This window comes from Rattus norvegicus, chromosome 17 (assembly GCF_036323735.1).
Source record: "Rattus norvegicus strain BN/NHsdMcwi chromosome 17, GRCr8, whole genome shotgun sequence".
Classification (NCBI taxonomy): domain Eukaryota; kingdom Metazoa; phylum Chordata; class Mammalia; order Rodentia; family Muridae; genus Rattus; species Rattus norvegicus.
Window position 1 is genome coordinate 16,260,001 of NC_086035.1, and position 13,093 is coordinate 16,273,093.

The window sequence follows — 13,093 nt, forward strand, 5'->3', positions numbered from 1 at the left end:
GCATTGTTACTTCCACATGTAATCCTGTTTCCCCATCTTTATAACTCACTTGTCCAGGACTGAAGCACCTGCACTTGCCCCAGCACGCTTATTTCTCTCCTCAGCCCTCCCTCCTTTTCTCAGCCTCCCATCCCTGCCTGCACACCACCTGCCTTTCCTTCACAGGGCTGTAACACTCGGGCTCCAGTTTTCCCTACCCCGACTCTGAACTCTGCTAGATAGCCCTGGTTTAGGTCTGCCTAGTAGATTTTTCTCTTAGATGGTATATTTTAAATTAGGATGTTAAGGACTGATACTTTATCTTGTTTATACTGTCTTTGAATCAGGAAACCCTAGCACCATAAGAGGGGATATGCCCCCTCATGGCCTAGAAGGTATTACGTAGGAGTGCTACTCTCCTTTAAATGTTTGGCAACATTCTCCAGTAGTCATGTAAGCCTGGGGATTTTTTAAAGAACCTTTTATGAACTAGGTTTCTTTACTTCTACTATTCAGGTCTTTTTGTGTTAAATCTTGGTAGTTTAAAGTCTTTAAGAAGCTGTACATTTCTTCTAAGTTGTCAAATTTAAGAACATAAACTTATTATTGTTACTAGTTCTGTATTGTCCTTTCAGGTGTGTCCAGCCCATGACTCACAGGCTAAATGTGACCAAGAATAGCTAAGAATGTGGCGTAACACAACATTGTAAATGTACTTGAGGTGTGTGTGTGTGCGCTGTAACTTGACTGCACAGTTCTTGAGTGTGAACTGTAAATTTTGTACGTAACGTTGTGTCACAATGTCAAGGTCAGACATATGAATGAAGTGACAGCTCATCTTTTTATCTTTTTATAGTTTATGTCAGCTGTTCTGGAAGTTTATCAGTTATATTAATATTTACATGGAGTCACTAGAAAACTACCTTGGTTTCCCTTTTTAATTTTTTTACTGCCATTCTTTTCTTATCCTTCCAATGCTTGCTTTGTGTTCTGTTTTTGTTTGTTGTTTTTGTTTTTCTCTTACCTTTTTAGTGACTGGGGTTGGAGCTTGGGTTGTTGATTGGAGCAGTATAAATTTCCTTCATTACTGGGCTATGTAGTTCAGTGTATTCATTTTCATTTTGACTCAGCCTCTGTTATGTTGATTTCCTTTGAGACTTTCTCTTTAACCCAGAAATTAATTTATACCTTCGACATTTAAGTCTTTAGAGTTTTTTCCTCTTGTCTTTCTCGTATTGATTTCTAGCTTAGTTCTTTCTTTGTTTAGAACATTCTAAGCTTCCACTTCTTTTACAAATGATGCCAGGTCACATTGTAATTACAGTTCTTATTGAATAATTTCAGTGTTATACATCTGCTGATCAATTTCCTCTCAGTAAAGTTGTGATTTTCTAATTCTTGATGTGACAAAAGATTTACAACAGATTTTTGGCCCCTGCGTTTGTTTTTTTCTTACCTAGCAGTCAGTTTCCTTCTGGGCAGTCAGCTACAGTTTCAAGCGAGATCTGTGTGCTCAGCCTCCATTGGCAGGCTACCACCCATACAGCCCGTGGCATGTGGGTGGGTGGGTAACTTTCCACGGCCCTGTTGACACCTTCCTGGTAGAAGTGGAGCTGTGCCTCGCAAGGTCAGGCTGCCTTTGAATGGAGTTTGATTAGCTCCTTGAGGAGTGAAATGAAGCTCTGGGCCCCACGGTCATCCAGGGCAGATGGGAAGTGACTCATAGGCTTTGTTGCACTTGTAGTTGAACTTCATTTCCCTGCTGTGCCCTGTGAGTCTCAGGGAAGGGGGGGCGTGATGCCAATGCTCTCATCTCCCACCCTTCTTTTCTCATGGATTCCAAGTTGAGCTGGGGGCTCAGCTCCCCACTGGATCCCACTAACTCCAGGAGGTAGGAAGGGGAGCCTAGACAACCATATAGCAATCCCCTTCTCATTCACGGAAGGTTAGGGTGGAAAGACTTGGGCTCCCTGGGCTCCTCTGACCATGGAAGCAGCAGTGTCAACTAGCTTTGCTTCATGCTTCATTGTTCAGGCTTGTTTCTACAAGACGACCATGTGGACCCCACTAAGACTGAAGTTTGGGAAAAATAGAGTACTAACCAGCCATAACTGCTTTCCTGAGGTTCCTAGATGCTGGCTGAGAGCAGAGGCTCAGCTGAGGAACTGGTGCAGGGGGCGGTCGAGCCCAGGGTTGACTAGCTGTGCATCAGCCGCCTGTTAGGACTCGCTGCAGCCAAGCAAGTGCAGGCCCAGACACTGCCTGAGGGGAATTTCAGCATTGCCCACTTATGCCTGGTAAGGATGGGACACCTTTCTACCCAGCCTGTCACCTCATCCCCAGCAGGCGACCCTAAGTGCCACGTCCTTTCAAGCACGATACAGAAAATCAGTGCTCTGCTGAATCCTCTCTGCCACCCTGATAGACTTGTTTTTGCTTCTCCTGCTGTCCATCTCCTTTTCTGTGGAGTTGAGATGTTGGGAGATGAGCAGCTTCCTTTTTGTCCCCTCTGAAGCTAGAGTAAGAGAGGCTATAAAGGCACAAAGAACTTCTAGACCTCCTAAACAGGCCTGTCACACAGCAGATTCTGTTCCTATTTCTCCAAAAATGCCTGTATTTCTTCTACTTTATTTTTGAAAGATGACCTTGTAAGATTTTTCATTTAAGATTTATTTTCAGAAATGAGAATATGTGTCCCTTTATTTTGAGGCCTCCATTGTTCCTGATAAGAAATTTGGTATTAGTTTTATTAGGGTTTTCTTGTAAGTGAGGAGAAAATGTTGATCTTGAGACATCTTACAGACCCATGTCTCGGTGTGGCACTGTGTGTTTTACCCCTGGAGCCCACTGAGCCCCTCAGCATGGTGTTCCTGCTCTTCCCCTCATCTGTGATGCTGGAAGCTGCTGTTTCTCACCCTGCTCTCCTCTCCACTCTCCTGTGCATTCTCAGTGTCTGTGTGGGTACACTGAGTGCTGACACATATACTCACCCTGAGTGCTGACACATATACTCACCCTGAGTGCCGGCACATATACTCACCCTGAGTGCCGGCACATATACTCACCCTGAGTGCCGACACATATACTCACCCTGAGTGCCGACACATATACTCACCCTGAGTGCCGACACATATACTCACCCTGAGTGCCGACACATATACTCACCCTGAGTGCCGACACATATACTCACCCTGAGTGCTGACACATATACTCACCCTGAGTGCCGACACATATACTCACCCTGAGTGCCGACACATATACTCACCCTGAGTGCCGACACATATACTCACCCTGAGTGCCGACACATATACTCACCCTGAGTGCCGACACATATACTCACCCTGAGTGCCGACACATATACTCACCCTGAGTGCCGGCACATATACTCACCCTGAGTGCCGACACATATACTCACCCTGAGTGCCGACACATATACTCACCCTGAGTGCCGACACATATACTCACCCTGAGTGCCGACACATATACTCACCCTGAGTGCCGACACATATACTCACCCTGAGTGCTGACACATATACTCACCCTGAGTGCCGACACATATACTCACCCTGAGTGCCGACACATATACTCACCCTGAGTGCCGACACATATACTCACCCTGAGTGCCGACACATATACTCACCCTGAGTGCCGACACATATACTCACCCTGAGTGCCGACACATATACTCACCCTGAGTGCCGACACATATACTCACCCTGAGTGCCGACACATATACTCACCCTGAGTGCCGACCACATTTGATGGAGGCTTTGTTTGTTCTTATTTATTCCTTATTCTCTCTGTGCTTCCATGTCCATAATTTCTGCTATCAAGTTCTCTACTGATTGGGTTTATGTCTGCTGTTGAGTTCCACAAGTACATATATTTTGTTGTTTCTGTTCTTCTACACCTCTGAATTTTTGTTTGCTTAATACTCTTCTGTTTTTATTGGTGACCCTTATCTGATTATCATTTCTTTAAAAAAACAAAACAGACTCTCCTGTAGCCAAAGCTGGCTTTCAATGATCTGTGTAGCCAATGGAGACCTTGAAGACTCTTGTCTTCCTCTTTTAATGCCCCAGACGCTGGCTCACTTGAGAGTCGACCAGACCTTAATTGTCAATTCCGTTTTGCCCGTACTTAGAAGCCTCACTGCAGCCCGTGCCCAGGAAACCCAGCTGTACCAGAGGACAATGGTTTCAGTGGGCTTGCCTGCCTTGTCCTTCCTACATCTGCTGCCAGGCTATTGTTAATGTCCCCGCTAGGAGAGTCTACACCCCATAGCTCAAGCAGGGCTAGTTTTGAGGCCAGCCTTGCTCCCCCCCCCCACTCTCTCACACTCGTGTGTGTGTGTGTGTGTGCGTGTGTGTGTGCGTGCGTGTGTGTGTGCGTGTGTGTGTGTGTGTGTGTGTGTGTGCGTGCGTGTGTGTGTTCCCTGTCAGGCTAGCCAAGGTGCTGTTCATCTCATTCTCATAAAGCCACAGAGCTCTCTTCCATCATTAACACCACAGCCTTTGGTAGTACCTGAAGCTTGGCTTCCCATACCTTGTCCAGAGATAGTTGCTTTGGGAGGAGCTCCACATTCCGCTCTCATTGATGTTGCTGTTTGTTTTAAGAAAAGGTTTAGCACTGACTAGCTTCAAACTCACAATCATCCCTTGTCTCAGCGTCTTGCACTTGGTTAGAGGCACGATCCGCCATGTCTGGCCGAGTCCTCTCTTTTAAAGTCTGCTTCTCTCTAAGCAGACCCTCCCCCCAGCTGTGGTTCTGGAGCCTAGGACAAGAGCACCAGCCAACGCTCTGATATGTAACACTCTTGCCTTCACAGAGCACAGGCAGAGTGTCTGATGTTCATGGCTTTCCTGAGGTGGTATGCCACAGCTGCAGATGAAGTGGAGTGAGGGGCAAGGTGGACTTTAACACTCTCGGGGTGCTACACTGGAGATGGAGAAGATTAGTAAGGAGAACCATGGGGCCAGATAAAGGCGGTGACTGGCTATGCATGAACCAGAAAACAGCACTGTTTTGATGTAATATGATCTACAGAGTGAGCACAATCCCCATCAGAATCCCCTGGGCATGGGAAAGAAAAGCCCATGCCGATTGTAGGAAGAATCTCAAAGGACCTTCAAACAGGCAAAATAATCATGAGAAATAACAAAACAGATTCATTTCCTAGCCTAAAAACTTTCATGCAATGCTATTTCATCAAAATAATGACAAATATAGTATAATAGAATGAACCAGAAATCATCTTTGTGTGTATGACAAAGGTAGCAGGACAATTCCACATGCGATGCTAGTCTGTTCAACAAAGGATGACAAACCACTGGCCCATTCACATGCAGAAGACTGTGGTGGGACTGTGCCTTATGCCACACACAAGCGTTAACCCCAAAGCCGCGTTTTTAGGTGACAGAATCAATAGGCAACTTCAGTACCCATTTCATGTCTTACATAACATGGAAATATTTTAGTATGAGAGTAATTTTTTGAAGGACTGTGCTTTCCAGACACTTCGCAGGTGAGGAGGTTTTTACAGAGTGAATCTCCAGCACGTTACCACTTGCACAGCCTGCTCGTCCTTGAGCGTCTGTCTTCTTCATTATTAGAATGTATGTGCAGATCACAAGCACCACACTGCTGCCATGTCCTCACACTCTTCTAACAGCTAACCTGTGCTTCCCTCCGCTGGCAATGCAGTGTCCGCATAAGCACGTGGAGAGAACGTTCAGCTTTCTTCACTTTGTGAACATAAAGCAGAGGACACGCCATTCAGCTCCCATCTCTCTCCTCTCTCCACTTCCAAACACACTACTGTTAGAAAAAGAAGACGTGCTACAAGAAAAAGCAGGAATTCAAAATCAGATGTAACCCACAGGACCATCCCGTGCCCTTAGGCCCCTGCCATAGCCACTTCCTTAGAGTGTGGAGATGGCAGATGCCTGGCCAGGGTCTGAGCTAGCAGCTCGTGTGGCCACTGCCTGCTTGCAGCTAGGCAGAACCAAGCTTAGAGTAATACTTCAGGAGAAAAATGCGATCTCACATACAAACACAAAAGTACACATTCTCTCGGTCAGCACAAGGAAAACGAGCCAGTTCAGCAGGAGCAAGTGTGTACTCGGCTTTTCCTCTTTGATTGTTCCAGTAGTAGTTCAAATCCCAGGCATCCCAGGAAGGCCTGGCCCTCCAAGGACTGGGCGTTTTCTTCCGATTTCAGGGTTTCAACAAGGGCTGTTTCCTGTTCAGACAAACCCATATGGCAGGAATCCTTGTAGGTGTTCCAGGGAGGAGAGGTCCACGCACTCATGTTCTTAGGTCTACAGAAGAGCCACATGCAGAGTTTGCCAGTGGTGCTGACTTTCCAGCTGTGCGTTCCTTTCACTACCTGTAAAACAACTAGTGTTGGGTCGGAGTCTGCTTCTCTATCAGTATTAATCCTAATTCCTCCCCTCAAGGCATTCCTTGAACTTGGAGTGTTTTCAAATATCTAAAGACAGAACTTCTCCAACACTGTCCTGATTTTAACTCAGCCCCCACCCATATTCTTACTACCTATGGTTGTCTCTAGACCTTTCCCTCTACTTCTTCCGAGGCCTTTCTCTTCCTGTCACAGCTAAACTTTATAACACCTCTGCTGACTCACAGCCACCTCTGTTGCTTGTCCAACCTCACATCAACTCTGGCCTCTGCCTCTGCAGTCCACTGAAAATTGTTCTTGCTGGCATCTCTGATGACCCATTTTAAAGTAGACTCTGCAATTCTATTTGCTGAGCAGTGCATAACACAGACCCTTGGGTTTTCATTATAGTATCTTTTTGAAGTATCTCAAAACTTGGGGGGAGAGTTACAACACAGAGTTCTTGTTCCTTGGGCCATGTGAGTGTGAGCTGCAGAGCTGTTTCTGAGGTGATATAGAAACCATCCCTCCCTTAGCTTAGTCCAAGCAAATCCCCCACATCAGATCACTTTGGATTTTAGTACAGTGTGGAGCAGAGCCACTTCTAGCTCCCTCTGTAGACATCCTTCATTGCCTGTTTTCTGGAATCACTCACTGACTGGCACCTCCTCCCTGTTGCCTTAAATATCTGTGCCTGCCACAGAGCTTGAGGGTTTCTCCTACCGCCTGGATATCAGTTAGTGTGAACCAGCTGTCTCCTGCCCAGAATACCAGGGGCCTGCTCCAAGGTCTTCTCAGTCACCAGAGAAACAGGCACAGCCCACAGGGCCTCCTGCCTTCAGGTCCCTCCTTGCTTTCTTCCAGTATCTTCCATGGTTTCCTCTAAAGGTCCAGTAATTCTAAAGGTCCAGTAGTAGTAGTAACTAGAACACTTTTCAGGCCATTCTCTCAGGCAGAGTAAGTACTTTCTGAAGGTGGGAGAGGCAGGTGGAATCCTCATCCTTTTCCATTTCCGTGTGAGACTACAGATAAAGTAGCAATTGGGGCATCAAATTAGACTTCTCTGTCTCCGTCTTGTTTCACAAAAGTACACGATGCCAGGGCTCTGAGGGTGGAATTTTAAAAGCGTAGATTGGTGCCTCATCTCGAGCAGTAGCTATGCTTCCGTCCGCAACCACTGAAATACCATTTGTGCAGCGAGCACAGGAGAGCGCGAGCACAGCCTGACATTAACAAGAGAGGAGGCGGACAATAAGTGCTTTGCAGTTGTTGAGTTTCTGTTTTCTTTATATCCTTTATTCTCAGACTGCCGCCTCCCCCTCACTCAGTTCCTTTAAAAATGTGATACTTTAGTGAATTCTATTCAAATGCCTCCACCAAGACTTAGAAGCTGTTTTCTCCCCTAGCAACAGAAGGCAGAGAATTAGAGTTTTGAACTTTGGAAAGGCACGCCTGCTCAGAGTTACTCGGGCTCACAACTAAGTTGCTTCCAGCAGCGAGTAACCAAGAACCAGGTTTTCACTTCTGAAAGTAAAAGCATGAAAGGTCTTCTTAGCTCCAAAATGCCTTTATATGTTTTGTCCAAGTGTTTCTATCCAGAAAATAGAGGAAGGTGGTGGCTCTGAAAAAGTGAATGATCCTTTAATAATGTTGTAGGACCTCTGTATTACAGTAAAAATTTTTTTCTATCCTGGTCCAAAGAAAAGTAGGAGGATTTTTTTTTTTATAATACCTGGGGACCAGCTATGAAAAGCATAACAAAATGTAAACTTTTTAATGTGTGTAAAAAGCAGTGTTTTATCATAAAAACATTTTAAAATTCATTCCAGTATTTTGGAAGCTATTCTTTGAGGAGTCAGACCTTTAAGTGCATTTGTGAAGCAAAATAATCGAGATTTAAAAACAATCTACTTTAAATGCATATTATTCTTCCCAGTATTTGAACAATTTGTCCAAAGCACAATCCGTGCGTGTAGGATTCTTGCCTGTTCAGATCTAAGCGGGAATCAGTAGTTTCTTTGTTGGTCACTATGGAAACGAATCAGCCTATCCTGAAAAGCTCTTAGATCATACAGACCGATGCCTGTGTCTCAGTGTAGCTCCTCACTGAGCAAGCCAGAGCTGGCTTCTGCTGCCTCTGCCTCTTGCCTGCCTGGAGCCAGTGCCATGCAGATGCAGGACCCATCCCAGAGACCCTCGGCCGTGCACTTCCTCAGTGCCTTTCTACAGGGCCGCCGGCACTCCACTTCTGACCCGGTCCTGAGGCTACAGCAAGCCCGGCGTGGCTCTGGCTCTGCCACCAAGCTGCTGTCCTCATCTTCTCTCCAGGTGATGGTGGCTGTGTCTTCTGTCAGCCGTGCAGAGGGGACTCCAACTTGCCCGGAGAGAAAAAGTAAACCTCTTTCTTGTAATTGCTACCCCTGTGTCTAAGTGTCAGAAACCTGAATAGGTAGTTAGGACTGTACTTTCCGAATGTGGCAGTTACTTGTGTTTATGCTCAGACCAAATGGATATGTACGAGGAGGGACTGACGGAAGGAGTTGTGGATCTGTTGTTGTTGTGGTTGTTGTAAAAGTGTAGTTTTGGACAAAATTTATCCTCTTGAAAAAAATGAGCTTTTACATTCTCTTCTCATTATCAATATCATATGTAGAAATTATTGCTTGTGAAAGCTTTTCTAATGTTAGATGAAGGGATCGACAGCAGCTCACATACAATTCTAATGCAAAGTGAAACTTTTCCATGTTACTGTACTGTTGGAAGGATAGAATCTTGACCATGACCTTCCTTGTATATTCTAGAAAATTCAGGCCGCCCAACACCTAAATACACAAAAGTGGGAGAACGTTTGCGGCATGTCATCCCTGGACACATGGCGTGTTCCATGGCGTGTGGGGGGAGAGCGTGTAAGTACGAGAACCCAGCCCGCTGGAGTGAGCAGGAGCAGGCCATCAAAGGTGTTTACTCATCCTGGTGAGTGTGGCTGTGGGGCTTGCACAGCTGTGTGGGGTGGAAGGGAGCAGGAGTACTTGTGAGCCGGCAGCAGGCTGAGTGAGGAGATGTGGGCCTTGCATACATTCCCGGGTTTACCAGTAGGCCAGCTGTGGGATACTGGCTCACTCAACCTTAGTTTCTCATTAACAAAATGGAAATGATTAAGCCCAAAGCTTAAGTGAAATGATAGGTATGAAGTGTCTTAAGTTAATGGGTAATTAGATAGTTCTTAAATTTCTTAGATTTCAAAAATTGCTGGAAATAGTAAAAATATTCAGCTATGAGTATGAGAAAATTAGATGGTCTGTGTATATTCCTCAGATTTATACAGGTCAGAGTTCATATCATTAATATGCTATTATGGAATGTACTCTAATCTTCCTTAACTGAAGTGGCTGCTAGTTCATCAGGCATTGTTTCTTGTGTATAAGTGCAATTACTTCTATTCTTTTTTTTTTAAATTTATTTATTTAATGCATGTGAGTACACTGTGGCTGTCATCAGACACACCAGAAGAGGGCATCAGATCCCATTACAGATGGTTGTGAGCCACCATGTGGTTGCTGGGATTTGAACTCAGGACCTCTGGAAGAGCGGTCAGTGCTCTTAACCACTGAGCCATCTCTCCAGCCCAATTACTTCTATTCTTCTATTCCATACATACTTAGTAACAATGAGCTAGTCAGGTATGTATTTGGATTTGAAAAATACTGATAATCGAGTTATACTTGAGCTGGGCCTGATGGTGCATGCCTTTAATCCCAGCAGTCAGGGAGCAGAGGCATTTAGAGCTCTGTGAGTACCAGGCTCCTTTGCTGTGGTTTGCTACAGTGGCTCTATACTGTGGTCACTGCTAGTGTTCTGTAGCGTCCTAGTCAGGTCTGACACTGATGCTGTGGGGAGACAGGTACCCCCGAGTCAGAGTCACACAAGCAAACATCTGCTGGAGCATAGCTCCCATGAACACTGCTTACTTGTCAGCTCACCCATGCGAGCCTTTCCCACTTCCGCTGCTCTCACTAGTGACTTTGGACATCTCGAGTCTTTGGGAATCAAGTTGTACATGTTGCTTCTCAGAGCAACTGGCCTGCTCCGTCTCATGTCTCTCTTAGTCCTCTGAGATTCAGATGTGCCACAACTTGCAATAGACTATGTTACGTATCTCTTACTGCCTTCCTGATGACAAATTCGAACAAAACAGAATAAAGCTGGAGGTCTAATGAGAGTGACAGGCTTTCTATGGCCCTGTGCTCTACCTCCTCCTGTCTTGTTCATTGATTCATTGATAAACATTGATTTGACTGTAGGACGAGGCGCTTTGCCACGAGATGCTTTCAGATACCACAAGTTTTCCTGAAACCATGTGAGTTGTTGATGCTGTTTTATCAGTAGTCCAGAGAGATTGATTAATCTGCTTCACAGATAGAAAGCAGAAAACCAAAACCGTATCTAAAGTCAGGCACAATTGACTCTGGACTCCCCCCTCCCGTTTGCTAAATTACAGCACATTGGTATTTATTTACAGTCATCATCCAGGATCAGAGGTAAGGATGAGCTGTGCATGCACATCTGGCTGGATTCTCACCCAGCCCTGTATGTGTCTGGCATCACTACCCCATCTCACATCTCAGGAAACTGCTGCCCAGTGCCAGCCTCCCAGTTGCCCTCCATATCGGCGACTGACACTTAGGCACAAGGTGAAGATCCCTTCTGTGTCCACTAGAAAGTGTTGAGAGCACTTGGAGACATTTTGTCAGAATTCACAAATAACTTAGGTCCTGGAATCTTTTCCCAAGGATTTAAGGAGCTGCAAGGTTTCTCAGAGTTCTAATTATAATGTAGAATTGAAGCCAGATTTGTGTAAGGATATAGAAGTTGAAGCCATAGAAGAAAAATGTTACCAATCCTGTAGTGTAGACTCTCCTGAGTTCTGTGCTTCTCAGTTGTTCCGTGCCCATCTTCAGGGTCACTGACAATATCCTGGCCATGGCTCGCCCATCCTCTGAGCTGCTGGAGAAGTATCACATCATTGAGCAGTTCCTCAGGTAAGTACTACACCATCCACAGCCATGCTAAATAGATTCAACGCTCTTTCCTTTAGATGATTATGGGAGCAAGTGAAGAGGGCTTCACTTGAAAAACAGGCAGTGAGGAGCTGATTTCAAATAAAAGTTAGAGAGCAATGAATAATGTTTTACTAATATTAAAATCCAATTTTTCACAACTCCAGGTCCTTATAACCGATTGCTCTTTCTTTTTGAAGTCATGGCATAAAAACAATAATCAACCTGCAGCGTCCTGGGGAGCATGCCAGCTGTGGGAACTCTCTGGAACAAGAAAGTGGTTTCACATACCTTCCAGAGGCATTTATGGAGGCGGGCAGTAAGTTTCTCCCCACCCCGATTATCCCACTCGGAGAGGACTTTGTCTTCCAGGCTGTGGGTTAAAAGGGCAATAATAAGGGATGTGCTTGCAGGAATGTTAAGTTAAACTCCCTAGAAATCTAAAAATCCTGTTAGGTGGACATTGTGGCTCAACCTTTAATTCCAGAATTCAAGAAGCAGAGGCAGGTGGATCCCTGTGAGTTCAGGACCATCCTGGATTGAACATACAGCTTCAGGCCAACCAGGGCGATCCCTGTGTCAAAACCTAAATGACTCTTATCTTTTTTTTTTTTTTTCCTGGAGCTGGGAACCGAACCCAGGGCCTTGCGCTTGCTAGGCAAGCGCTCTACCACTTAGCTAAATCCCCAACCCCGACTCTTATCTTAATGTCTGCTCAGTTGGTGAATTCTCCATGTCTTGGAACTGATTTTTCAACTGTCCTTGCAAGTATTTTTCATGCATATTAATTTTGTTTTTCTTTTTCCTCTCACTGCCTAGTTTATTTCTACAACTTCGGGTGGAAGGATTATGGCGTGGCCTCCCTCACTGCCATCTTAGACATGGTAAAGGTGATGACATTTGCCTTACAGGAAGGAAAAGTAGCTGTGCACTGCCACGCAGGGCTCGGGCGCACAGGTGAATTCTGGGAAGCTGTATTATTGCCTCGTGGGCATGATTAAATAAATAGGAATACAGGTTCCTAATGTTAGAGATAGTACTTTGAGATCATAACAAAGTTTTGAAATTAAAGAAATGAATGCCATTGAAAGTATCTTGAGCATGTATAATAACCACGTATGGATAAGAGTGTTTCTGAATAATTTAGAGCAGAAAACTCACTGCATTGAAGCATGTGTATGAAACTACTTAGCTGAACAGCTTATTTAAATGGAGCACCTCACTTTAATAAGTCGTGTTTTTTAAATATAATTTTTCATAAAGATTGATTTTTATGTCTACGAATGCTTGCTTGCATGTGCATCTGTGGACCACGTACACTTTGTGTTCATGGAGGTCAGAAGAGGGTGTCAGTTTCCCCTAGAACTAGAACCACAGATCATTGTGAGCTTCATGTAGTACCTGGGAATCAAACCAGGATCCTCTGCAAGAGCAGCAAGTGCTCTTAACCACCCAGCCATCTCCTGAGCCCGCAACGTGTTTCTTACCTGAAAGAACAATGGAAATAGCAAGCACTGTCCGCCTGCTATGCACTGTCCGCCTGCTATGCACTGTCCGCCTGCTATGCACTGTCCGCCTGCTATGCACTGTCCGCCTGCTATGCACTGTCCGCCTGCTATGCACTGTCCGCCTGCTATGCACTGTCCGCCTGCTATGC

General features: G+C 45.3%; 1 protein-coding gene and 1 long non-coding RNA gene across 14 annotated transcripts in view; one reads left to right on the forward strand and one right to left on the reverse strand.

Moving 5' to 3' along the window:
• Positions 1–13,093, forward strand: part of Ptpdc1 (protein tyrosine phosphatase domain containing 1) — a 48,850-nt gene that overhangs the window by 24,690 nt on the left and 11,067 nt on the right. For 6 of the 12 annotated variants that reach the window (XR_010058821.1, NM_001106104.1, XM_063276153.1 and 3 more), the window contains 4 exons: positions 9,181–9,352; positions 11,338–11,418; positions 11,637–11,755; positions 12,256–12,393. Coding sequence is in view for 9 of the 12 variants with exons in the window: in NM_001106104.1 (NP_001099574.1) it covers positions 9,181–9,352; positions 11,338–11,418; positions 11,637–11,755; positions 12,256–12,393 (510 nt within the window). In the remaining 3 variants the exon portion in view is untranslated. Of the gene's footprint in view, positions 1–8,458; positions 8,772–9,180; positions 9,353–11,337; positions 11,419–11,636; positions 11,756–12,255; positions 12,394–13,093 lie in introns of those variants that run through there. The other 6 variants (XR_010058819.1, XR_010058823.1, XM_063276152.1 and 3 more) reach the window with 2 other exon arrangements.
• LOC134482824 (uncharacterized) lies at positions 4,964–11,659 on the reverse strand. 2 transcript variants are annotated; one of them, XR_010059405.1, is made up of 2 exons: positions 11,275–11,659; positions 4,964–6,367 (listed from the first exon to the last, which is right to left on the reverse strand). It is a non-coding gene; the product is annotated as an uncharacterized LOC134482824 (long non-coding RNA). The 2 variants fall into 2 exon arrangements; XR_010059404.1 differs by lacking the exon at positions 11,275–11,659 and adding an exon at positions 7,103–8,100.